Here is a 25,126-nt window from a genome sequence, read left to right on the forward strand (position 1 = left end):
GCTACAATTAACCACTGTAGTTGGGTGATTTTTGAGCTTCTGCAAGTCTCAAGAGAACAACAATTTGAAATTTCAAAAGTGAATCCAACTGGGCAACTGTGTAGAACTTTTACAATTAATCAATATATCATTATATTTGAAAGAAACCGGTCAGAAGCAAATCAAGTTACAATATGAAAAAAAAAATGCCTTCCAGTTTCCTAGGTAATGTCTAGGATTTAAAGAGGTTACTTGATCTGGTTCGTTTAGCACTCCTGGTGATGCGAGCGGATGAATCCTCTTTGTTTTCCATGTTATTCTTTTCGTTCTTCTTGTTTACATCGTTGTTATCATCATTGAATTCTGACACGTATACCCTGATAATGTACACCTACGGAAAATGGCTAATGCAATTAGTAACTTACTAATTGCAATGGCTGTTTAAAGAAATAGGAGTGGTTATCACATTTTAAAATATTGAAAGGTTACAAGTTATCTTCTGCATTCACTCTAGAATTTCAACTGCTCTCGGTCACCTTCCAAGGACGCTAAGATATGAGAACAGTTGTGATTAAAGTAGATGATAAATATCCTGTCACAAGTTAAACAGGCATTTGCAGAAGCGAGAGAGGGAAATGCTGAATGATAAAATATGAGCAAGCGGTATGTGAACTTAACATCAATATAGACTATGAAAAGAGACCTAGATAAACAATCATAGGCACACAAGTTTTCTGTAGCCTGCTTCAAACAATAAAAGCATGTTGTTCAGATTAATGCAACAAAAAAAAGTCCTAATATACAGCAAATTCACCTTCAAGCCTACTTAACAAACACTTCCATTCCTTTGACAAAGCATACCTATTATTGTTTGAGATTCTTGTCTACGTAACAATCATAAAGCAATGTGTAAATGAACCTCATTATGTTATAACCAGGGTACTGAAATGAACCTCACCTTAAATGTGGCAGGCTTTATAAGCTGGAATACGAGGCAATCCCCATCAACTAGTTCGTGATCAATTGAAAATCCTCGCCACCCACCGCTTAGACCAGTTTTCTCAGCAAGATACTTTGTTGGAAACTCATTTTCTTCCTCATCAACCAGAGTTACAATTTCATCAGAATGGGCAAGATGTTCCTTGCAAAAATGAACTGGAAGACCCTATTGAAAACATTGGAAGAGAAATTAAGACCAAAAATCACCAAATCTGATGCCTATAAAGAAAGATTCGCAGTTGCTCAAGAGCAAAAGATCAATACAATAATATTTTTTTCATCATTGTAGGAGGAAAAAAAAGGCTAAATTTGTGTTATTGACTCTGGCTGTTCTATAAGAACATCATCAGTGACAAAAAATTCGTTTAAATGACTCATTTTCTAGAACCAAAATGTAAACCCTTCCCAGAGAATATTTTATACCCTTAAATGTTGATACATGAAACTGTGATTTTTAGTTACTAAATTACCAGCCAAAAGCCTCCAGTGACATGTGACTGTAGCATAGGCTTAACGAAACTTGGATATTGAGAATCTAAGCCAGATTGAACTTCATCAGCTCTATCAATTGCAGACGCTCTCTCTTCATCCGAAGCATAAACTCGATTCAACAGATTTCTCCGCTGGTAACTTCTACAAGTTAACCTCATAAATAGAATAAGATAAGCAAACATTATAAAATCAACAAATGAATTGTCTCAATCACCGAGAATTTTAGAAAAAATGAAATTTTGGTGGCAAGTATTTACCTTCTTCTTGTCAGAAAAGGTTCAAATGGATCCTGCCAGCAACCAGTAAATCGGCGGGTCAATCCATATTTCACAGAACAATCTTTAATAAGGCAAGCCATAAGTTAGACACTCAATTAATACAAAAAATGACAACTAATTTCCACAGATTGACCGGAGATTCATAACATATGATATCAACTAACCTGTAAAAATTGAGCTAAAATGAGCAGCTTTCATCAGGAGAGTGAATATTTTTAAAAAGATATAGATGTAAAGTTCAGTGACAATATGAGTTTCATAAAACCCAAATAACATATCAGAATTAATCCAAAGTCAGTTTGAAACAATTAATGTTAATAAGTTAATAGGTAGATAGGAAGCTGCTCACTTCGTTGTAATTCGGAGGTGGCTTGTCTGCAACACGGCTGGACCTTCTCACCGGAGCCGACGCCGGCTTCGGCTTAGAAACCCGCTTCTTAACCTATACATAACACAACAAAAATACCCATCAAAAGCAACCCACAAAAACATCCACAAAGTAAAGGGCTTTCCAGAAAAAATAAAATAAAAGGGCATTAATTTTCTTCCTCAAAAAGCACTTTCTTAGAGAAAAGTACTTATTGAGTGCTCATGAAAAAAGCGCTTCTACGAAATCAGTTTTAGCCATTTAGAAGTGCTTTTAGGGAGAGAAAGAGAGAGAGAGAGAGAGTCACCGGAGAGGGCTTGGATACAGGGGTTTTAAGAGACCGAGCGAGCACGTTGAGTTTGAGCTCCTCCATTCTTTTCTTGTTCTCTTCCATTCTTTGGCGGCGGCATTCTTCGTATGTCAGCTTTGATTCCACCATTTTTAGGGTTTTTCTTTTGTCTTTTGGAGTAGTGATTTCAAGTGAACCGAAGTTGAAGAAGAAGAAGAAAGGAAAGAAGTGAAGCGAAATCACGACCGTTGGGTTTCCTAATGCTCTTCTCGGAAACTGTGACCTAAATGAGCGCCAAGCTGAAAGTACGGACAGCCTAAAGAACTGTTATTTTGAATTCAAATTTAAGGGCATTTCTGGTTTTTCACATTTCAATCTTTTATGGCATGTTTTCTATTACATAATCTATAATTCTTGCCATGCTTGTATGCTTCACCCCAACATAAATGATAGTGCTGTTTCCAAACAATCCTGAAACGCTGAAACCATCCAAATTTGCCTATATGGTAGTAATTATTTAGGAAGTCATAAGTACTTAGTTGAATTATGAATTGATTTGTCTTAAATTGATCTACAAAATCCTGATAATGTAATTAACCCCCCCCCCCCCCCCCAAAAAAAAAAAGCCCCTTTAAAGTTTGCAGTATGGCTTAGTTGGTTTGGTATGTGAACGAAATCTAAAAAGCAAAAAATGTTTGAAAAAAAGAGTGAGAATTGATCGTTTGATCACATTCGTCAATCAATCTTCTCGATTGACACAAAATCTGTGAGCCCATTACAGTTACAGCTTTGTCATAAGTTAGTAATCCCTTCTGCAGATAACTACCAGTATCAAGAACTTACAACATGGAACTTCACAGCCTATGTACGAAATTTCAGCTGAGCTGCATGGTAATTGGCATTTGGTAACCACAAAAATAGCTCATTTTCCAGGACAAAAGCTGTAAAAGCCAATTTTGTGCTGATAATTTATCATCACCAAGGAGCCTTTGCCATTTCTTGGAACATAACATCAAGATTGTTAGGATTCGCCCCCAATGCCTCAATCTCGGAATCAAGTCTATCAATTCTCTCTCTTACCTCTGAAAGCTTCAGTTCCAGAGCACTCTTCTCTTCCTTCGCATTAGCTCGTTCAAGTCTAGCCTCTTGAAGCCTCTTGGATGTGGAAGCAAGATTCATAAGCTGATCCAACCGGATTAGTAAGAAGCCAACATTCATCCCCATCATCTTGAAGGCTTTTAAAGTTTTGTCCCAGGTATCAAAATTATCATGTGGGGTGGTTAACTTAGAAGCTCTAATGGCATCAGTAATGTTGATGGTCTCAGAAATCATTCCAGAAATCAACTTACAGTTAAGACCATCAAGAACAGAGTTGTGAAGGAATGAATTCTGACTACAACAAAGTTCATAGTACTTAGTCCTAAGGTACTTGGACAGTGCAGAGTCGATGACTAAGTCATTTACGACAATGCTGAAATCCTGAAAACTTTTCACTTCTTTGAAGTCAACAACAGATTCACAGAATTTAAGTCCATTGAGGACTTCAGAGCCAAGATCTTTGCTCTCATCTTCAGACTGCTCTGATACAAGCTCAAGACCAGTACAAGAAATCATTTCGTTATCCTTCTGAATGTCCTGTGCTAGGGGCTCCCAACACTTATTATCCTCTTCTTCACATATATGCTTCTCTGCATGATATTCATAGTTGAAAGAAACTAAGGAAAAACATCGAGGAAAGCAAGTTTCTAGTGTCTAATCACAAATACTAGCAAAGGGAAAAAAAACAGCAAAATGAACCATAAACTTACCAGATTCCACTTGTTGATTGCAAGTTTCTAGTTTTAGAAGGCCAAGTGCACAATCCACTTCATCTGAACCTCTTGATCTTACAATGTACACCTATGAGATGTCAGTAACAATAAGCATTTGAGATGTATTATGAATAGAAAAGATTCTTCATGCATTGAAATATCATGGAATTATGCCTGATAATCTTGCAGGGAAGAAAAGACCTCCTTTCACCAGTAAGATCTACCAAGCTTTATCTACGAACGCACACTGGATAAGTTATTGAAACATTTTGGCTCTCCTTTTATGAGTTGCAATGGTTGGGCTGGAACCCCAGCCATGTGTCAGCAGTTATGGGCATCGTCACTAATGCTTTTGTTTTCTTTCTTCTAAAACTTCATAACATACATGCTAAAATCTATCATTTCAATACATCCTTTAGCCTTTTTGTGTTCAGGAAAGATTTTAGCTGCTGCATTTTGCAAGACTTGGTTAGCAAGGAATCTCATAGCCTCGAAAAGCTCTGAATTTCACCTTCTACTCACTCTATTCTGACTTACAGTCCTAGAATAATAGTGGCTGGAATCATGCTTTGAGAGAAAATGAAAGTTGAAAGGTGAAAAAACATATGAACTAGGTTCATTCTATTACCTTAAATTTGGATGGTGTAACTAAGTGAAAAACTAACGCATCACCCTCCACCAATTTGTGAGCAATTGAAAACCCTCTCCATCCCGCACTTAGGCCTATCTTTTCTACAAGATATTTTGTATCATACTCGCTCCCACTTTCATCTTCCAAAACAATCATTGTATCCTGTTTCGGCAAATTGTCAGTGCAAAATTTCCTAGAAAGACCCTGCAAGCAGAGAAGTTATCAGATGCAAATCCGGCTAGTAATTTCTCATTGAAAATGAGAAAGCATTGACAGAAAGCAGTTTACCAGCCAAAACCCTCCGGTAACATGCGAACGGAGCATGAATTTAATAAAGCTAGGGAATTGAGGGTCCAGATTTGCTTGAATGTCATTTGCTTGCTTCATAACAGCATTTTTAACTTCTTCATTGTCATACAAGTTATCATATGTGGATCTCTTCCGTTTCTCACTAAAGCAAACAATAGAGGTAGCACCATTAGAAGATAATTCAGTTCGCAATACACAGTAAAACATATTGAAGATCCATTCACTTAAAATTCTTTACTAACCATTTAGGATTTCTTGGTTCATTGCATGTTACCTGCCAAAAGATTCGCAAAAGTTCCCTTTAATTATTATTTATTTCTCCAACACTAAAAGAAGCAAGATACAGGAAGAAGCACATAACTGCAGCTGTCCAGCTGAGCAAAGGCAGAGAAGAGTGACCACAAACACAAATTTGTTGTCCTCATTATAGTTACTTCAACATTAATCTCAATACAAGTTATTCATGCAGAAGAGAAAGCATCCCTCTGAAAGACAAACATAACATATTATAATCTGAGTTCTTCCAATATTTTAATCGAGAAACTGTTTCATAAACTCTATTTTCGAGCAAGAATTAAAATTTGCAAAAATAGTTGTACTGTTTCAGAAACAGAAATGGTGTTCCCACTAGTCCTGTACTCTCTTTTTCTCTTTCTTATTTTCTGAAACTCAAAACAATGCTAAAAAATTTCTATAATGACACCTTAAACTTCCATTAAAGACTAAAAGCACCCTGACAAAGTCCTAGACCAGCTCTTAGGAACCCAAAGAAATAATCTTTTCCATTTTACCTTCACTTTTGTTTCCCAAAAAAAAAAAAAACGAAAATCGAAACAGAAAATGGGAACAATATAAATCATCAAACACAAGCAGCACAAATATTTAATCACAATAATAATAACGAAACAGAGTAGAAGGGAAAAAAAAAGAAAAAAAGAAAAGAACAAGTTAACCACTAGAGTTCCCTGATGAGCGCTCGTTTTCTTCCGAAACATTTTTTCCTTCTTTACCAATGGCTTTCTCTCCTTCAACTACAAATGGAAAAACCCAGATGGTAAAAATATTAACTTCATGAAAATATTAAAGAAAGAAAGAAAGAAAGAGACCTTGTGAGGGGAATGGGAAGAGCTATTTGGCTGTCTCGGAGCAACAGCCATGGGGGGCTTGGACTTGAAAAGGTGACGCTGAGTATTTGAACTTTAAAAATGGAGAGCAAGAAAGAGAATGTAATGATGAAGATGGTATTATTGGTAAGAGAAGTGAAGAAGGAGAATATGAAAAGACCGTTCTATTTGAATTTTGCACTTCAAGTTTCTTGTCAATCAATCTATCCTTTTATTATCCGACGGGAACTCTGCGGTCTCCTCCCTGTATTGGAGCCAATTTTTCAAATTCCATCTCTAATTAATAATTCTCTCCCCACTTTAGGGGCTCTTTCGACATTTCCTAATTATTAAGGTTAGGTTTTCTCTTTTAATGAAATAATCAAAGTAAAATATCAAAATTCTCTCGTGAGAACTTCTCCTGAGCAAAATTAAGTGATTGGTTGTTAATTTATTATTATTTTTTTTTTGAGAAGGATTGGTCGTTAATTAATAGAACTATAAAAATAGTTTTATTTCAACCATACACTACCATTAATTTATTCAAAGTTCAAATTATGAAATTTTTTTAATGAAAAACCACAATTCAATGCGATATATTTTGTCTTTTATTCCATTAGCCCACTGTCGAGGGTTACTTTAAAGTCTAAAGTCATATAAAGTTGAATATTGTTAAATTAATATTTGATAAATTGATAACTTCGATTAAATAATAGTTTCATTGGTGACAACAATATAGCCAACATGGTAAATTAATAATTTGATTAATTAAATTAGATAATAAATTTTTTAAGGAATCCTTTTTTTTTTGTTTTACGGACCCAATCAATACATAAACTAATAATTAACTAACTTGAAACTAAGTACTTATGATATGTTTATAATTTTATTTATTGTAGTGCCATAATACCTGACATATTTTATCGATTATTGTTGCTTTTTTTTTATCTTTCATATAAGAACCCCTTGTTATATTATAATCATGATCCAGTTGGATTATCAAATGATTGATTCACTTAATCAACTGATCAAAATCAAGTTAGAACTATACCATGCAGCTTGACAAAGTCGTTACATTATTTAATTACACTACCTCTATATTTTCTAAAAATTCATATTATGAACACGATATTATCTTAATAAATAAATAAATTATTTATTCATCCATAAATCAATAATTATTGATAATTATCCTAAGGCTATTAATTTATCAAGGCTCTACTATATATCCATAGGAAGATTGTTAGTTACCCTACTAGAATTAATATATACCACTTATCCTTAATAATTTTTATAGTACCCAATAACCCTCTAGACTATAATTTCATTTAAGGTTAATGTCATTTAAGTGATACATGTTCTATAAACATCAAAAAGGTGATATAAGTTTTTAAAAATAGGTAGATAGGTGAAAAATTGTTAACTTTAAAAAATTTGGTTGTCTTTTAGTGAAATAACATTTTTGCCATATGATTTTATTTAAATATTAGGGCTAATGTTACCTGGGTGACACATGTATCAACATTTATTACACAAGCGACAATTATTTTAAAAACACTCTTATATGTAACAAACCTTAATTTTCTATCGTTAACTCAAAGAAAAGTGGTTAGTTAATTAGAAAATAATGTTTCTACCCCTTTTCATTGATTTTTGATTTTCTTTTATAAAAAAATATAAGCTAAATTTAAATCTGGGCTTTGTTTGGGGTCAAATCAAACTAATATTTTAAAAAATTATTGTTGAATCAAAATAATTTTTGAACATATAAGAAGAAGCAAATCTCTCATGAATCTTGATATAAATTTGATATCTTTTTTTAAATCTCAGTGGCACTAATTTTACAAACATTAGAATCAAATCTTCAGAATCTAATATTATGGCTTAGTAAACACTTGTTCTTTTAAAATCCTATTCATAGCAACCAAACTGTCCAATTGCAACAAAGATATCCAATACATTTTTCAACAAAGCTCTATCGACATCTTTTCCTAATGTTCTCTATCAATTACAACATTTTTGCATCGCTAGAGTTAACAGTAGAAGTTAATGGTTTGCCACATGTAGAAGTATTTTCAAAACAATTATCACTTGTGAGATAAAGATTGATACATGCGTCGTCTAAGTGACATTAACCCTTCATATTTCTATTATTTATATCAGTTGTTCCCATTTTGCCCTTTCATCGTTACAATTAACGACAAAAGTTAACGATTTGTCAACCGTTTGCCTATTTTTAAAAATTGCATCACTTTTTTTATATTTGTTGAAACATACCTAGATGACATTAGCCCTTTCATCTATAACCCCTAATTTTTAAATATATTTTTATTCATATTTTTTATAAACTAAATAAATCATTTAAGTTAAAATCAAAATAAAAAATATAAATACTAAAAACAAAAAATATAACTTTCGCGTAAAAAAATAATAATAATTAGGATATTATCTATATAAAAAGACTAAGGGTTTGATTTGAATGATACGATGATTTCAGATATCATCAAAAGACTCATTCAAAGATCAGAAAATGACGATCATAAGTAGTACTGACTACATAATATATCAGGACATCAGTTGGCAAGCTACGTAACTGTTTACAAGTTCTCCCATGATAACTCTTATAAGCTAGCTAAATTTCACTGTATTTACACAGTATATAATCCGGAAAGTTAGTACAAAGTACAAACTGATACAATCACCAGATTTCGCTGCCCCGGCACTGTCACCTAATAAACAACAATAAATAGAATAGAAACAACAACAGCAATAATATATTATGAGAAATATTTCCTTATCCTAACAAACAACAGTCATTGTTAAACACAAAGTATCCAGTCACCAAGGAGCATTAGCCTCCTCCTGAAACTTAAGCTCATGCTTCTCAGCTTTTACCTTCAGTGACTCTACCTCGGAGTCAAGCCTTCCCATTGTCTCTTTCAATCTCAAGAGTTTCAATTCAAGACTTCTCATCTCCTCTTCTGCACGAGCTTGCTCTGCACTCACTTCTCTAAGCCTTTTTGATACCTCCGACTCCTCTGATTCGAAAGCAAGACTCATCAACCTGTTTAATCGAGCACGTAAGAATCCAACATTCATTCCCAACAGCTCAAATCCCTTCAAAGTTTTGTCCCAAATCTCATAATCAGCTCGAGAGGTGGAAAGGTTGCAAGCTCTAATGGCCTCTGCAATGTTGACAGTCTGGGTGATTATTTCAGCAGCCAATTTACAGTTAATGCTCTTGAGTAGATGGTCATGCAGAAAGGAATTCTGAGAGCAGCAGAGGTCATAGTATTTATTCCTATGTTGATCGGAGAGCTCACAGTCAATAGCCAAACCATCCACAAGAATGGTGAAATCATCAATGCTTTTCATTTCTTTAAAATTACTGGATTCTGAATGTGGTAGAACTTTGTTAGGGCCGAGATCCTCAGTGTCATTATTAAACTGATCTTCCACATGTCCATTATTGGTTTCTAATAGCATCAGACTATTGCTTTGATTGTTGTCTCGGTGAAAGCCTGGAGGAGGCTTTACACGTTTTGCCCTTTTGTTTTTCTTCACACGCTTCTCCGAGTGATCTTTTGGGGCTACTTCAAGCTCATCATCCATGGGAACTGTAAATAAATTAAATCAACTTTTTAATCACTTATGAGATGTAATGTGGCTAAAAGCAGATATATCGAAACACACCAGAATTTAGTGGTTTTGCATCAGCATTTACATTCCCAAAGCCATTTGCTCTCACTATGTACGCCTGCATGAATGGGGAATGCAACAATTAAATTAAAGACCTATCACAAAAAAATTTAAAAGGCCCAACTTCCACATGTAGAGAAACATGCATCCTTATTTTCATAGAACTCGGGAAAATATCTTTGCATCATTAATTAGATATCAAATTAATTTATCACATTCTCTCTGTTCCAATTGTACTCATCATTTGATAGAATGGGCTTTTGCCACATTACCCAATCATGCTCAATAAATATGGGCATGTACGTGTGAAAGATGGTTTTCCTGCATGTTAAATGATCTATTTATTTCAATGCAAAACTATATATGGTCATTTTAGAGGATTGAAAAAAACAACTATCAGCCAGATTTGCCATTGCTAGGGTTTATATCTGGTGCACATTTCAGCTGCTTTTATTCCATTCGTCTGTGAAGCTATATGAAAAAACCACAAAGTTGAATGCTTCTTCCTAATAATTCTTTTTTCCAAAATGAGGTGCTAAAACAAATACTAATAAAATCAATGATTTACACGAAAATTGTAACATGTACATATAGAACATAAAGATCTGAGTGTCACCTTAAACCTTGTAGGTTCAACCAAATGGAAAACTAAAACATCGCCCTCATATAATTGGTTTGCATCAGAAAATGCTTTCCATCCACCACTCAATGCTGTCCTTTGGGAAATATAATTTATTTTGTATTCTTCCCCACTTTCGTTTTCCACAATAAATACTGTATCAATCTTTGGCATGTTGAATTTGCAGAATCGCATGGGAAGATGCTGCCACCAAACAAGTTAGAAGAAATAAATCATTCCAGAGCTGAAGGAATTATGGCATTTGTAAATTTGGGACAGAATATTATTAGGCTTACCAGCCAAAATCCATGACTAACATTTGACTTAACCATAGCTTTCCAAAAGCTTGGGTAGCTAGGTGCTAAGTTTGCTCGAACCTCTTCTGCTCGCTCTATTACCGGCGAATTAACTTTGGCATGATCATAGAGGTCATCAATCATAGCTCTCTTCCGTCTACTGCTTATGGTATATTTTAAAGGAATCAATATAACAAACATAACTTTGAAATTCGTAATGATTGAGTTGCAAAAAAAAAGAAATTCGTAATGATTGAAAGTAAGGCCAATGACTTGAGATAAAATCACAGACCTTTTAGACTCCTTCGAACTATCAAATGCTCCCTGCCAGAAAATGCACAAAGTTTTCATTAATTTATCATTTGGATATATAAGAACAATAACATCATATAAATCATTCCATTTGCAAAAAGATTTGATGGTGAAGTAATATACACGTTACATTTCTAATTTTTCCAAGATAAATGTATTTAAAATATCCAGAAAAGCATGTACAAACTTCAATCTAGGTTGCCAGTTTGAGAGCATAACCACATAGATTTGGCTTCAAAGTTAATAATAATATGATGTTGAACACCCATATGAAGGTTGTGCACCATTGAAGTTAGATGAGAAAGACAATAGTCCATTTCTTAGCTATAAAAAATGTGTAAGAAAAGGGGGAAAAATACACACATCAGAAACTCTATTCCTGGCATATGTCTACCAACGAAATAATGCACTTCTGAACCTATATAGAAAGTAATTTCAACCTCTCATAGGTATGTTACGATTTCACAAAAGATATAGGACTAGTTGTATATGTTAAGTTCATGAAATTTGGTAGCAGAAACTGAGAGCAGGCTTGAAATCTCTGATTCCGGTTGCAAGGTTATCACCTAGAGCAAGATGCGGCTATCAAAATGAATCCAGAGTTTGCATTACCCAAAGCTAACTAGAGTTAGCACCAAAAAAGAATAGTGTACACATGAAAGGGCTGAGCAGGTTGTGAGTGAAGCACTACGAAAATGGAAACCCTGTTCACACATGTAAATTTTCTTTCTCTCATCCTCCAGGCCCATGGAAGATATTGAAATAAATTGAAGGCGGCAGCCTGAAGGGATTAACAGTAAAGGGAAATGGGTATCCTATTTGTGCTTGTATATATGTTCAGAACTCATAAAACCCTAGACTAATCCCTAGGCACATCTAAACCCCATCTCAAATTCAGCAACAACAGCCACAATAAATATTGATGCAGACAGCATCAGGAATAAACAGAACACCAAAATGATAACCTAGAATGCTGAGTTAAAAGAATCAAAGACTAATGATACTATTCAACAGCCGTAAAATCGAAAGCCAGCACAGATATGAAGTAATTGCAGAAACGCAGCAATGGTAAGACCTATCTTTTTCTGAAAGCAAAAATGACCAAAACTGAAAAACCCCAAAATATCGAAAAAGAAGAGCAAAAAGAGAACAAAATCCTGAAGATAACCCTGCTTATTACTCTAAAACAGAAATTACTAAGCTAAAAATTGTCAAATGATTGTGGATACCATTTCCAATAAAGAATACGAAATCCAGATTAAACCTGAACAAAAATTTCAAGCAGATGGGGTGCTATGAAAGAAGATTCTCTCACAAGTTCAGGTGCGGAATCCGGATCCAGAGGCTTCTCACTAACCTGGGTCAGCTTCATCTTGCTCTCAGCTGTCTTCTTTCTCTTAATCTGGCACCAAACGAACAGATTCAAAACATAAACACTCAAAATCAAAAGATGCATAAACGAATTGGAAATTAAAAAAAAAAAAAAAAAGAAGAAGAAGAAGAAAGGAGACCTTGGTGGTTTGGAGAAGAGGGGTTTCTGGCTCTGCTTGCTCTTCCATTACAACAAAAGCGGGGAGGGTTTCAGTTCTGAAACTGAATCTGCAGAAGTCCTGTGCGTGAGTTCCCGCAGCAGCGGCTCCGTTTCTAGTTTCTTGTAAATAATAATGGTTTAAGTTACGAAAGTGGATTTATTTCGGACAGGTAACGTGTTAAAAGGTTTTGGGTCCTGATATAATCCGAATTTGCTGTTAGATTTTTCTTTAATTTAAAAAACTAATAAGAAGAAGGGTTTAATGAAATTTTCAGGAAATTTTTCCTATTATATTTTTTATTTTTTGTAATTAATTAAAATTGTCTAAGATTCTCAATAATCAAGATAGGTTACCTAGTAAAAAAGTGGTAATCTCAACCCCAAGTCCAACAAAATGATTAAAAATGAAAAATTAAAAAAAAAAAATAGGTGACACCCTACAAATGTAAGGACGTGGAATGAGAAATTTAATACAATGTGAAGAAAAAAAAAATACAAAATTAACAAGTTGCTTTACTTGTATCATCAAAGCTTCTGAATTATGGTTGAATTTCTGAGGAGCGTGCGTTAGATTGGGGTTGACAAGTCCAAAAAAATGCTTTGCGAATTTTGTGCTAGTAGTGTATTTATTAGTTCCCTTGGGATCTATTTATATTGTAGTGAAAGCATGTGGTCTGACTGGCTTGAAGTAGATTCCAATACTGTGACATGAAGCTATGACCAAGTTACGACCCTCTGTCTTATCACCAGGTTTCTTTGTCTTAGCATTGTGGTCTGACTGGCTTCCAACCAAAGAAAATCATCATAATTTTCACAATAATCATTTCTCATTTGAACAAGTTTGGAAGTTTATTTCTGAGGTTTAATTAATTGAAGCTTGAGTGACTCCTACAGTCTAGTACCAAAAAATACCCACCAGAAGCTTATTTTTAATGACTTACCTTTAAGCAAGAAGCTATAACATGAACTGATGCCTCTCAGCATTTAGATTTTGGCCCTCGTTTTGTTCCAAAGGTTTCAACGATCAAGACTTCAAGAGTTCTCTCATCTCAGTCTGTATAGTTTTCATTTGCTCTGGTTTTGTTTCTGCAAAATAATCTCTTGGATAGAATAATTTGATTTTATAGGAGAGCCTTTGCAAATGTTCAATGCAACTACAAAATTTTCTCCATTCGCATAGCAGTAGAAGGGCTGAAAGGTTACAAGTTCTTGCAGTATATGCAGTTTTACACTGTTCCTAGTCTCAGAAATGATGGCAGCAGCCAATTTACTGATATTTTTAAGCATTAACTCATTTGTTGAATAACTGAATCTGATCCTTGGTCCATTGTCAGAGCCAGCAGTCACACACTGATTAATTTCTTTCACACTCAAGATTAGATTTAGTGCCATCACTCTTTTTTGTGTCGCCATATCTTGTGGACGAGAGATTCTGGACACTTTAATTTCGTCCTGAAGGATCGTTATCTTCTTCAGGTTTAATATCCAAAAGAGCTTTTGAAGAGATCAAGGAGAATCACTTCACAGCTACTTACAAATAATAAAAAATAACTGAAATACAAACAGATTGGGCCCATAGACTTGCCTACTATAATGAATCCAAAACAAACTGTGGGTTATCTAAAAGTGACAGAAGTTGGATCCAAAATTTTCTGAATACTACACAAGCTGTAGATTTATGATCATCATTTATAACTTTTTGGTCATACGGGTTGCATCAAACTGATGTCGTCTGGCCTCCAGAGTCCTATTTGTTTTCTCTCAACTCTCAACTGTGCTTGTGTTTCCCGTGTATTAAATAGATGAAACTAATAGGTATAGAAAAAGGTTATAATATTCACAGGATATGAGTGGCTTTTGTTTTCTAATATTGCAATCAAAATAAGACTACAGGAATATCACATGCCCGTAATCTTTGGTCAAAACTATGTCCAATGGAATGCAAAAGATTAATAAGAACCAAATGGCTTGTCCAAATCCACAGGACCACAGCCACAGGCATGGTCCCCAGGAAAGACCCCCAGCCAAAAAATAGCAAAGCTGCAAACTCATGGTCAGCTTTTAATTTATGTTTATGTTGACTACAATCCTATGATCCCAGAAGACTAATAAAAAGGGCTCCAAAATATTCCAACTATACTGCAAAAATCTTACGTTACGAATGAATACATGAAAGGCACTTGGCATTCTTGCCCTGCAAAATGTTTCTGAGTTTTCTAGGCTTTTGACTTTTTTGTTTTATTTTTCCCGAGTGGATTAGTCTTTCGTGAAAGCGAGAGCATCACACATATTTCAGAATCCAGGAATCGACACAGAATGTTCTTTCAACAAAATATTTTTGATAACTGCCGTGTTCTCGGGTACATATGTTGAAATAGAGAGTATACAAAATTCAACTCAAACATTATGGAGCAGAAAAATTACATTAATATATATTGAACACGAAGCTTCTTGTCGACATACTCAAGAATATTAAAGGGTTGGGAGGGAAGAGGGGAAAATTTCAAACTCCAGCCTCATGTTCAAACATCTATAGCCATATACAGATTATTTTAGAACCAATTTGCACTAAGATCACCAAAAAGATATTTGTACACAGATGATACCAATTACATCTTCTGCTTCCCAAATTTCAACGCCATTTGCAGAACACACAGCGACACCTATTCAATGATCAGCAAGCTCCTCATCCGCATGATACAGACATTTACATGCATAGAAACATACATATATATATGTACATATTTTACTACTCCAGGATTATCAACAAGTCTCCAGGATAACTTTATGGTTCATGAGAGATACATGTACTGCATTCTATTCAAATATTTATGCTCCCTGCAATTCCTGTACACTTCATACCAAGAGAGTTAACCACAAACCTAAAGAAGGGTAAAGGACCCAGTTATCCAACAAAATGTCCAAAAGACCTCACTGACAATGCATTGTAGCTGACAAGTACCTCACCGGTGATACACTCTTCCAGATCCTACTTCGATGATAGGGATTTAGTTAGCAAAGTGCAAAGTCCACCGCAGAGTTTCCTCAAAAGTCTAATTTTTACGACATTATAACCTTGAGCGAAGATTGCATCTGAATTTGTTGAAAGGTGAATGCCTACGAGCAGAGGCATATGGCTGCCCGTTTACAGAACCTGAAAATCTAATATCCCAACCTTCAACATTCTTTGGAATGCAAACATCAAAAAGGAATTCACCGAGAACACTGTGTGCACTAATGCTTGGGGTAGGCAGATAGACTGATCTTGAATTTCGTTCATCTTGTAAAGATCCAGATTCTTGACTGTGAAGCTCAGTTGAACTTGGCAAGAAGAAGTGGTCACTCGGCTCCACAGCAACTCTTCTTAGGCTTTGGTTTGAATTAACTGCAACATTTTGAAGGTCACATATTAGCTCAGATATCTCATCATGCGTACCCTCCATGCCAGATATTTCACCAAGTTGTCGGATTCTTTGGGAATAAACTGAAGCAGCCTTCTCAAGCAAACCGGTTATAGCGGCCCTGTATTGAATAGGGTAATACTCGTAATGACCTGAAGCACCAAAAATGACATCAATTCAACCTTAGTACACAACCACATATCATTAAGCAAAACACTTTGTAAGGAGAAATGCACAGTACAACATTCAAAAATAAGGGGAACTGCTGATCATGCTCTTCCTATATTATAGGAGTTAACACTTCTAACCATTCAAGCCAAATCACCATGGAGTACTCATCCTCTTGGCTATTAGAAAAGGACTCTTGTTATATACCTATAAACATGAGAAGGTTGCCCGGGTTTTTTTATCATTTAAACTGTTTACAACCACATTTTTCTAATATTCAATCTCTAATGCATACACCATGTCTCAATGAATAACAAAGTTGATGAGTACAATTAATTCACCAATAATCATCTTTGAACTCAGACCCATAACCTTCTGCAGACCTAAACCTAATTCATAGAATGACATATAGTAACACTGACTAGCATCAATGGTTCCAACATTAGGTTGACCACCAAGGACTTTGAAATTTCATGATTATCCATATGAATTGGGAAAAAATCATAAATCTATTATCCCTTTGAATTAGTTGATTGAATATGGACTAATCCAGAAAATCTGTAGGGCACAGCATCAGCATATTACTTGCTTAAACACTTGCTTTTTAACTTTTGACGCTCTACTGTTCATATGACATTAAATAGTCATATTTGCGAACAATCAAAGACACTTGATAAGCAAAATACATATTCTCTCGATTTGCATTCAATCCTGATAAGAATAGTTAAAAATGATTAGATAACACAACCTTGTTGTAACAACAAACAAAAAATGGAATTGAGACAAACCTATGTGAGGAGAGCCATTCAACTTCACAAGCTTAACATCTCCGCCAAGTGCTAGTAAATGTCGGGCAAAATTATAGATAACTTGTTGAGGTGCAAGTTCATCATTGTCCGAGCATATGATTAAAAATGGGGTTCCCAGGTCCTAATTAGTGACAGACAAATGTTAGATTTGAGAGCATAGAGCAAAAGACAACTTCATGCAGGGAAGATAGAAACTTACAACTGAGTTATACAAAGCCCGCCAATATTCAGCACGTTGAGGTTCAAACCTAGTAAGACATAAACCATCAAGACCAGAAGTAACACCTTTAGCAACCCAAGACACAAGTTTTGACAATCCAGGAATTTTCTGAATGGTGGGATGGAGACCAAATCGGGCACAAAAATCACTGGTAAAATCTACAGGGCTAGAATCATAGATTTGTCCAGCAACACAACTTCTGATCAATCGACTTTCGTCCTTCATTAGAATAGGAAATGGGGGGAAAATATCAGATACGAAGTACTTGAATTTGATTCACTAATACAAACTCAAATTGGACCCACTATTTTAATTAAACCCAGAAGAGAAAAAATGCATACCACATTCAGCTGACCTTCACATGTTGCCTGAATAATCTGCATTATCACATATAGTAATATTATTTCCACGCCTTCAGTTGAACAAATACAACTTGCATTTCAAACATTAGGAACTATAACAAAAATATCATTGTAACTTGTCGACATGCTACATAGATTGTGCATCAAATATTTCACTAAATTTACCTGAAAAGCCTTGTGCATGCAAGCTTTCGTACCACCAGAAAGAGCAACAAAGACTACTGGACATGTTTGAATCCTTAGCTCCTGCGTACCAAAAATAGGAAAAGGATTTAAATCCATATATAAAAGCACTAACATACGAAGCCAAGAAGCACAAATGCCCATTTCAAGCAACCTTACTCTAAAGATTTCAGAGATTGCTAATTCAGAGCTACTTCCAATACATTCAACAAGAGTTACGCATATTCACTGACACTTCATGAAGAGCTTAAATTTGGCAATTAAAATGAAACTGACCTCGACCAGCTCGTTGATAAGAACAAATGCAAGTGAAGTAGCCCTCTCGGGATAAAATCTGCACAATAATTTCAACAAAATAACTTTTGATACCACACAAGGATTTCCACTAAAAAATATTGATACCCAACAACCCCCCATACCAATCCTACGAATAATAAGTAAATAATTAATTAAAACCATCTCATCAAAGAACTTCTTATCCATTGAGACAGTGTCAATCAAACAAAACAAAACCACAAAATCTTAAAAGTAAATAGCTCTGTTCAGCATGTTTCTTAACTTTCCCCCCCCCCCCCCCCCCCAAAAAAAAGAAAGAAAACTCAATGAAATAATTATTAAAACAGCACCTTTTACCCTAAATTACACAGCAATCTTAAAATAATAATAAAAATAAATTTAAAAAGTAAAACCTTTACAATCACTGAAACTTACGCGTCGAGAAAATGAGAATTAGAAACAAGCGAATTCCATCCCAGCGAGGAGTACAAATCGACGAAGCTTCTGAGCTGGTGTTCATGAACCGATACCCAAGAGAAAAGGACAACAATCCCGCGAAACGACGCCGCTTTCCGCCCCCAATACAGGCTACTGCCGTCACTATTAATACTGCCGTGACCGTACATATTTTATTTTTCTTTTTTATTTAGGAGGGAAAAAAAATAAAAATAAAGAACTTGTGGTGGTTGATTTTGGAAACTGATTTTGTTTTTGCTGATGGTGAAGAGATGAATGAGTGAGAGAGCCAGTTTGGTGAAGTGGGAAAGGCCAAGACGCCACGTCAGATGATATGCATCACGCGCATTTTAGGATAGGAAGGTTATTATGCGCCGGATGGGATTGGGAATTAGGATTAGGTGCTACGGCGTCGGATTGACGGTGCTTCCCGTGACGTGAGCGATTGATTAGACTAACAGCCAGGTTGGTTTTTGTGACTGGCAGCCAGCAGGTGTGCGCGTACGTGTTCTTGGAGTCCTTTTACAATTCTTCGGTTACCTCATCCGATATAGGATTTTGTTTTTCTGACACAATAACATTAAAAATTAAAATTAGTGACTCATAAAATTGAGTATTCGAGGCTCTCCATGTGTTTTGATATATATATATATATATATATTTAACCTGAATTTTAACTTTGATCTATCGAAGCAAGTCATGATAAATATTGAAATGATTTTAGATTTTAACGAAATATATTGAGTTATAATTTATTCATAAGTAATAATATAACCATAAATTTTTGTATAGATTAATGTGGCGTAAATTAATTGATTGGATTAAATATTTATTGGTTCACATGATTTATTTTTATTATTTTATATTTTTATTTAATCAATGAGTTAATTTCAAATCATTTTGTACAAAATAAATTTATATAAGAATTTATGGTTATACCGCCACTCTTTATTCATATTTATAGTTTACTATCTACTGTGATTAAAATATATATATATATAGGTAGGTAGTTTGGCATTACCCAGTATGCTTCCTCAATCATTTAATAAAATTAATATTGTTAACTCGTAATGATAAAAATCACGTTACCAAATAAATACTTCTTCCGTCCGGCTTACGTACGAGCTCCGGGCCCAAAGACCAGAAAAGCTAAAAAATTGGCTTTCATATTTTATCAGTCCGTAGTATTTGTTTCAAGCCCAGATGAAGGTGTTGTTGGCAAATAGACACACGTGCCTGACTGAACTGCCTGGTGACCACAATGGATTTGAAGAACTAAGATTAAATAGAAAAAAAAAAAGAATATAATAATTAGTAAAAGAATGCATAATTAATTTTTTTGTTTATATATAACTCCAAATCAACTTTTTTTTTGTCAATTTTCATTTCAGGCAGCTTGAAGTTTGGGCAATAATAGTATTGATGCTTGTATTAAATCTCACAAGAGGTTCATACACTACCATTTTCATTGCCTTATGACAGCTTAAATTATATTTTACGTCAAAATAATAAACTTTCTGTTAACAAAAAAAGAAAAGAAAAAGAACTATTGCTTGGGATGACTAGTTTGATAAGCTTAAAACTCTTCAACTTCTCTTCGCCGCCATAGCTTTCTGTTATTGAGCTATTCTGACATGTCACAGGCACTGAATATTGTACTAAAATCCCTGGCATGTATGGCTGTGACAGAGAACACCGAAAAAGTACCAATCTGGTGGCCTGCAGCTCATCAATTCCTAGTTCTGAATTTTTCGGGCCCATTGAGTACCAAATCGACCATCTTATTCACAATTTACACGACTCTTATCATGTGCTGTAAAATTGTTGTAATTGGGCTAGTCTAATAATGCAGATCACAAACAGAAAAGACCAGCAAAAGAGAAATAAAAGTGATGGGCCTCTCGTTTAAGAAAATATTATCTACACATTATTATTTATTAACAGAACGAGAGTATTCGTACATGATGAAATCAATAAAATTACTCCTTGCTTTATCTCAAACTTTGACCAAAAATAAAATATTGTGATGGCAATTTGGCATATACCCACAACATGGCCAACTTCAACTTCTTCTCAGTTTAAAGGAAAAAAAAAATCACCGAAGATTAAATTAAATTTTAGCCTGAAATAAAAAATTAATAGCAGCCTTGATGAAATAAAAAACTCGCAATAATTCCTGGTAAGAACCATAATCAGTTTCGTAAAGAGAGAACAAAACCACTTTATAATTCTTCATTAATAAGCAACATTCTGTGATTCCCATTTCCCGTCGCACTCTCAAAACTGGTCACCAGATCCAAAGCAAATTAACTCAGGAGACCATCACTCACCAAGGCACGAGCAAATCCTCACTTTCAATTTCTTCTTTAAAAAATTTTAAAAGTCTTATTTTCTCTTGATTAATTTTAAAATTTTTTTGCACTGGAAAAAAAAATGTACACTCACATGGAATGAGGCTGCTTTTTTGGGATTCTGACACGTGTCAATTAACGCCTCGATCTGGCTCTCTCTTATCCCTGGCTGCGCTGCTCTGTCAATTATGATCTTCGCAATCATAACAGATTTAAAAATTTTTTTATTTCTCTTTTTTGAGGCATTGCATCAAACTTTTGTAACAAAGTTGTGTTACGTTTTACTTTTTTGTTTATGGCTTGCGCATCCAGGACAATGGGCGCTCTAGAACGTGAAAAAGGGTCCTGCTTTTCTACTTAAAAGAGCAAATACCAGCAAATCTTGTCGGCTTTTGTTGTAATATCATTACCCAAATGTGGGTGACCAATTCTTTTTAATTGCTACATTCATTACCATGTGCTAACTGCACTAAACCCACCTTTCTTGCACTATAATGGCTCATTAAAGTCTAATGTTTGTGCAAATTCAAGCTCGGTTGCTGAAGAAACAAATCACCAAATGCGTGCTGCTTTTTCTTTTATCCAGGTTTTGGTGCCTCTGTGAGGAGCCGTCCCCACACGGTTACAGTCCACACAAGAAGCACCCCATATTGGTAATCATTTTGCTGTAAAGGAATCTTATCCTGATATTTCAAGCGAATATTCCAAATTTAGCCTCAATCAAACACAAGCAACAGAAGAACGCAAGGCATAATGTCACAACCAGCCAAGAGGAGTTCAAACAAAGGACACCTTTCATTTATATATATATATGATAATATATATATATATATATATGTATATAAACAGGCCAAATTCATCATCTTCAATTAATGCCTCACATTGCTCAGAAAGATCAAAATTCATTCATTCAACTGCAGAATAATAAGAAGCTTCTTTGGATATGTATTTTTGTGCTGAAGCCTGAAACAAAGAGTCAATAGACTCAGACACAGAGAGAGAGAGAGAGAGAAAGCTTCATTTCTCTTACATTAAAAAGATAAAATTAGAAATTAAAATTAAATAAAAAGATAATGCTGTACAATGTAACAAACCAGCTTTAACAAAATAAACTAAACCATTAACAACCCCCCCATTTTTTGTTTCTTTTGTCAGTTTTCACATTTTCTATTCTACCTTGTGTGAGGTTAGCCTTTCTTTCTCTATCATAACTAATTTCTCTCTCTCTTTAATCATTTCGAGGCTTCATTCAAACGAACCCACTGGTAGCGGCCTTCAAGCGGCAAATCATTCACAATATCGTAATTGTACCTGAAAATAAAATCATAAAAAAAAAAAAAAGAAAGATCACAAGTTTGTTACGATATTCGATTATATACGACTGCTAAAATGCGCACTGTATGCGCCACTCCTTATCCTGCACGCGCCGTAAAAATTAACAAACGGAGGACTTACTTCTCAGCGAAACGTTCCTGCTCGCGCTTTTCAGCTGCAGTGAAGAACTCATCGATCTCCGCCGCTGACGGAATCTTCTCCTCCTCCGATGACGGCTTCCTCCTGTGAGACTCTGGAGGAGTCTTCGACGGCTTGTCCATTGAGGTCTGATCCTCCGAGTCTCCGCAAATCTCGCTCAGCGGACTTGTTTCTTCCTTGCTTGAAAACGTAAAAGAAAAAGTTTGGTTAGTGTAAGAAACCGTTTGGAAACGTAAAGAAAATTGAAGAACTGGATGCTTAAAACGACGATTCGCTTAGCATTTTCGGTCATAAATGGAAGCAATTTAAAACCTGAATTTGTTGTTGCACGTTGAGACTTCGGTTTCAAAGCTCGTGGCCTGCACCATTTATAAAATAATTAAGAGCCTTCAATAAACGAGAAATTTATGACTATAAGCAGAAAAAATAATAAAAGCATGAGCAGCGGAAATTTCAGTGTTTCAAATAACAACTTCTTGCGTGATATCTTGGAAGCAATACGTTAAACAATAATGACATAAAAGTTTGAAAAAAATAATAATAATAGATTGCAATTTTGAACATTTGAAGTTTAAAATTGACCTTTAGATCTGCAGATTTGATGACGTCATCGCTGGAGGAGCGAGAAGTTGAGAGGTTCTCGGAGACGGAATCAGATGTCGATGACGTTTTGTGTGGCGAAACGACGAAGGAGTCACCGTTTTCGAGCGAAGGTAACTTCACTTCTTGAGAAGTTAACTTTGTTTTCTTTGATGATAAGCTTGCGTTTGAAGCTTCTGCTTCTACTGCTGGCGCTGCTTCTTCTCCCGTTTTCACTACATTTCCTGCAATTCGCTTCGTACTTTTCGTACAATCTTCCATATCTCTCTGTCTCTCTGATTTTCTTCTGCTTTGTGGTTTTAGCGTGAGAGAGGGGGTGGGGGGGAAGTGGGGTTAAAAGGAGGGATTTTGGGATGAAGATACGGTAAGAGCCGTTGATTTACTGGACGGTTGAGATATGTTTTTAAGGAGGATGTGTTTGTTATTTGTTACTTGTATACGTGGTCCCTACACTAACGAACGGTGACGTACAGTGTGGTTACTTGTGTGCAATTTTTGACTACGGATCTTAACCAAGTAATTTGAAAATATTAATGTAAGGTTAAAAAAATCAATATTGTGGCTTAAAATCAAGATTATGATTAATGAAAGTACGAAAAATTAGAATAAAAACAAAGAAAATTTATTTGCAGATGTGAACTCAACCCGTAATTTATGCAATCGATCTAAATGCGATCGCATTATCTATAGATTCGATCGAAATGCGATCGCGTTATCTGATTGGATATTTTTAGTCAAGATACTATATATGCGATGTTGGAGAAACTTTTAGGTATTTTTGTTGTATAGATCTCATTTTCTTAAATTCTTGCCACGTGTGTTTCTTAAATAGTTATATAAGTATGAATACTCGTGAAATAATAATCTAAGAAACAAGATAACACACATCGAAAACGACTAAAATGTTTAAAACAATAATAAATGGTATCGAAACAGGAAGACGGTAATAGAAAATTAGAATTATTAGTATTAAGGATGAAGAGTATAACAATATATACGAATACTACGTATGAGTTAGGTTTGTTGAATTGGTTCTTCATAATGTCCAAACCGTAGGGGTCCGTTGAAGTGTTGATGTTGGTGAAATTACAATAACCGGCTGTACGTATATACGATTCGTTGGAGTTAGTTACCTTGGGAGATGTGTACATTTTTTTTAAAAAAATTCAAATCAAGGATACTTATTGTGTATATTTTTATATTATCATATACGGTTGCCACATAAATGGAAATAATTATTGTATATACTGACTTCATTTGAACCACAACAAGCGCCCCTCGTATTCGCCGTTTTATTTTTATGTATCGTTTTCATCATAAGATTGTGTATGTGCTCAGCAGGATCAGATCAACGGACCAGATGACGAGGTCTAAATCTGTGTGTTCATTACCAAAAATGAAAGTAAACAAAAGCAGTTAGTTAATAAGTTTTAATTACTAGCCAACCAAACATTACACACACACACACAAACGCACACATATATATGGAAAACGATACATTTTAGTTAACCAACAACTCATACAACAGCGTTTATTTTGCTTTCATGAAAAAAATTCATTAACTTCTTTCCTTCTCCCTCTTTTTTATCACACAAGATTTTAATTTGTTAATTAATTTATTGCAAAATTTAATCATTCAACCACCTGCGCAACTCTTTATTATTATGGTAGTGCTAACGGTCATTTTTAAAATTAGGAAAATTTGTAATGTTCAGAGGATTTGTTTGAATTGGTGTCCGAACAAGCACAATCTAAAACGACGTCATTTTAGCTTGTGCCCGTTCGGGGCGAAATAAGACTTTTTTCTGATCTGAGCTCTATTGAACTTTTAAAAATATTTTGTCATGTGTTTTTTAGTGACAATGTATGGGTAAAATTTAATTTCTTTTACTTTTTTATTTATTAACTACCAATCAGCAATTAAATTATTTGCTCAAAACATGATCAGATCAGGAGAGAATCCTGATCCGTTCGAGGCACCAATACGGGCAAATCCTTTAGGCATTGTGGCAATGCTTCAAAATTTTATCCGACTAGTTCATTTTTTCTTTAATTATTAAAAAAAAAAAGGAAAATTAAGCCTCAACGCAATTGAGGCATCGATTACCATTC

The 25,126-nt window shown here is 34.9% G+C and overlaps 5 protein-coding genes across 13 annotated transcripts; all 5 read right to left on the reverse strand.

Annotated features, from left to right (window-relative positions):
* Nucleotides 1–97: 97 nt before the first annotated feature.
* Nucleotides 98–2,689, reverse strand: LOC102611114 (B3 domain-containing protein At3g19184-like). Of its 3 annotated transcripts, none has more exons than XM_025102411.2 (6): nt 2,423–2,689; nt 2,098–2,190; nt 1,728–1,759; nt 1,449–1,608; nt 938–1,144; nt 98–370 (listed from the first exon to the last, which is right to left on the reverse strand). In XM_025102411.2, exons 1-6 carry the CDS (start codon nt 2,552–2,554, stop codon nt 212–214), a joined length of 783 nt encoding a protein of 260 aa, XP_024958179.2. In that variant the 5' UTR covers nt 2,555–2,689; the 3' UTR covers nt 98–211. The 3 variants fall into 3 exon arrangements, with proteins under 3 accessions (XP_024958179.2, XP_006487087.2, XP_006487088.2); XM_006487024.4 differs by having other exon boundaries at nt 1,449–1,623; XM_006487025.4 differs by having other exon boundaries at nt 1,449–1,611; nt 2,423–2,688.
* Nucleotides 2,690–3,080: 391 nt separating this feature from the next.
* LOC107178092 (B3 domain-containing protein Os01g0234100-like) lies at nt 3,081–6,519 on the reverse strand. 5 transcript variants are annotated; one of them, XM_052432499.1, is made up of 8 exons: nt 6,262–6,325; nt 6,109–6,186; nt 5,517–5,640; nt 5,398–5,429; nt 5,135–5,297; nt 4,844–5,050; nt 4,213–4,303; nt 3,082–4,092 (listed from the first exon to the last, which is right to left on the reverse strand). In XM_052432499.1, the coding sequence occupies exons 5-8, from the start codon at nt 5,231–5,233 to the stop codon at nt 3,380–3,382; spliced, it is 1,110 nt and encodes a 369-aa protein (XP_052288459.1). In that variant the 5' UTR covers nt 5,234–5,297; nt 5,398–5,429; nt 5,517–5,640; nt 6,109–6,186; nt 6,262–6,325; the 3' UTR covers nt 3,082–3,379. The 5 variants fall into 5 exon arrangements, with proteins under 5 accessions (XP_024958178.2, XP_052288459.1, XP_015388375.3 ...); XM_025102410.2 differs by lacking the exon at nt 5,517–5,640 and having other exon boundaries at nt 3,081–4,092; nt 6,112–6,186; nt 6,262–6,519; XM_015532889.3 differs by lacking the exon at nt 5,517–5,640 and having other exon boundaries at nt 6,262–6,518.
* A 2,368-nt stretch (nt 6,520–8,887) lies between these two features.
* LOC102610626 (B3 domain-containing protein Os01g0234100-like) lies at nt 8,888–12,915 on the reverse strand. Of its 3 annotated transcripts, none has more exons than XM_025102170.2 (7): nt 12,696–12,915; nt 12,449–12,586; nt 11,165–11,196; nt 10,873–11,032; nt 10,574–10,780; nt 9,952–10,015; nt 8,888–9,875 (listed from the first exon to the last, which is right to left on the reverse strand). In XM_025102170.2, the coding sequence occupies exons 1-7, from the start codon at nt 12,741–12,743 to the stop codon at nt 9,097–9,099; spliced, it is 1,428 nt and encodes a 475-aa protein (XP_024957938.2). In that variant the 5' UTR covers nt 12,744–12,915; the 3' UTR covers nt 8,888–9,096. The 3 variants fall into 3 exon arrangements, with proteins under 3 accessions (XP_024957938.2, XP_006487086.2, XP_006487085.2); XM_006487023.4 differs by having other exon boundaries at nt 12,542–12,586; nt 12,696–12,911; XM_006487022.4 differs by having other exon boundaries at nt 12,500–12,586; nt 12,696–12,909.
* Nucleotides 12,916–15,090: 2,175 nt separating this feature from the next.
* On the reverse strand, nt 15,091–19,001 carry LOC102610317 (uncharacterized). Its single transcript, XM_006487021.4, has 7 exons — nt 18,570–19,001; nt 18,135–18,192; nt 17,841–17,921; nt 17,655–17,690; nt 17,293–17,532; nt 17,073–17,214; nt 15,091–16,268 (listed from the first exon to the last, which is right to left on the reverse strand). The coding sequence occupies exons 1-7, from the start codon at nt 18,758–18,760 to the stop codon at nt 15,784–15,786; spliced, it is 1,233 nt and encodes a 410-aa protein (XP_006487084.2). The 5' UTR covers nt 18,761–19,001; the 3' UTR covers nt 15,091–15,783.
* A 2,862-nt stretch (nt 19,002–21,863) lies between these two features.
* Nucleotides 21,864–23,330, reverse strand: LOC102610003 (cyclin-dependent kinase inhibitor 7). Its single transcript, XM_006487020.4, has 4 exons — nt 22,997–23,330; nt 22,727–22,773; nt 22,397–22,594; nt 21,864–22,252 (listed from the first exon to the last, which is right to left on the reverse strand). Exons 1-4 carry the CDS (start codon nt 23,273–23,275, stop codon nt 22,174–22,176), a joined length of 603 nt encoding a protein of 200 aa, XP_006487083.2. The 5' UTR covers nt 23,276–23,330; the 3' UTR covers nt 21,864–22,173.
* Nucleotides 23,331–25,126: the final 1,796 nt, after the last annotated feature.

Source organism: Citrus sinensis, chromosome 8, assembly GCF_022201045.2.
Source record: "Citrus sinensis cultivar Valencia sweet orange chromosome 8, DVS_A1.0, whole genome shotgun sequence".
NCBI classification, from domain to species: Eukaryota; Viridiplantae; Streptophyta; class Magnoliopsida; order Sapindales; family Rutaceae; genus Citrus; species Citrus sinensis.

Excerpts from the sequence above, each read along its gene's own strand:
- LOC102611114 (XM_006487024.4), bottom strand. The coding sequence starts at position 2,554 with ATGGTGGAATCAAAGCTGACATACGAAGAATGCCGCCGCCAAAGAATG. Across the intron at positions 1,760-2,097 it reads CACCTCCGAATTACAACGAA|GATCCATTTGAACCTTTTCT; the intron begins GTGAGCAGCTTC and ends GGTTGCTGGCAG. Across the intron at positions 1,145-1,448 it reads TCACTGGAGGCTTTTGGCTG|GGTCTTCCAGTTCATTTTTG; the intron begins GTAATTTAGTAA and ends TGTTTTCAATAG.
- LOC102610317 (XM_006487021.4), bottom strand. The coding sequence starts at position 18,760 with ATGTACGGTCACGGCAGTATTAATAGTGACGGCAGTAGCCTGTATTGG. Across the intron at positions 17,922-18,134 it reads TTATCAACGAGCTGGTCGAG|GAGCTAAGGATTCAAACATG; the intron begins GTCAGTTTCATT and ends TTTGGTACGCAG. Across the intron at positions 17,691-17,840 it reads GCATGCACAAGGCTTTTCAG|ATTATTCAGGCAACATGTGA; the intron begins GTAAATTTAGTG and ends GTGATAATGCAG.
- LOC102610003 (XM_006487020.4), bottom strand. The coding sequence starts at position 23,275 with ATGGAAGATTGTACGAAAAGTACGAAGCGAATTGCAGGAAATGTAGTG. Across the intron at positions 22,774-22,996 it reads TCAAATCTGCAGATCTAAAG|GCCACGAGCTTTGAAACCGA; the intron begins GTCAATTTTAAA and ends TAAATGGTGCAG. Across the intron at positions 22,253-22,396 it reads CAGGAACGTTTCGCTGAGAA|GTACAATTACGATATTGTGA; the intron begins GTAAGTCCTCCG and ends TTTTATTTTCAG.
- LOC107178092 (XM_015532889.3), bottom strand. The coding sequence starts at position 6,312 with ATGGCTGTTGCTCCGAGACAGCCAAATAGCTCTTCCCATTCCCCTCAC. Across the intron at positions 5,430-6,108 it reads CTCATCAGGGAACTCTAGTG|GTAACATGCAATGAACCAAG; the intron begins GTTAACTTGTTC and ends ATCTTTTGGCAG. Across the intron at positions 5,051-5,134 it reads TTACCGGAGGGTTTTGGCTG|GGTCTTTCTAGGAAATTTTG; the intron begins GTAAACTGCTTT and ends CTCTGCTTGCAG.
- LOC102610626 (XM_025102170.2), bottom strand. The coding sequence starts at position 12,743 with ATGGAAGAGCAAGCAGAGCCAGAAACCCCTCTTCTCCAAACCACCAAG. Across the intron at positions 10,016-10,573 it reads TTGAACCTACAAGGTTTAAG|GCGTACATAGTGAGAGCAAA; the intron begins GTGACACTCAGA and ends CCATTCATGCAG. Across the intron at positions 9,876-9,951 it reads TGCAAAACCACTAAATTCTG|TTCCCATGGATGATGAGCTT; the intron begins GTGTGTTTCGAT and ends ATTTATTTACAG.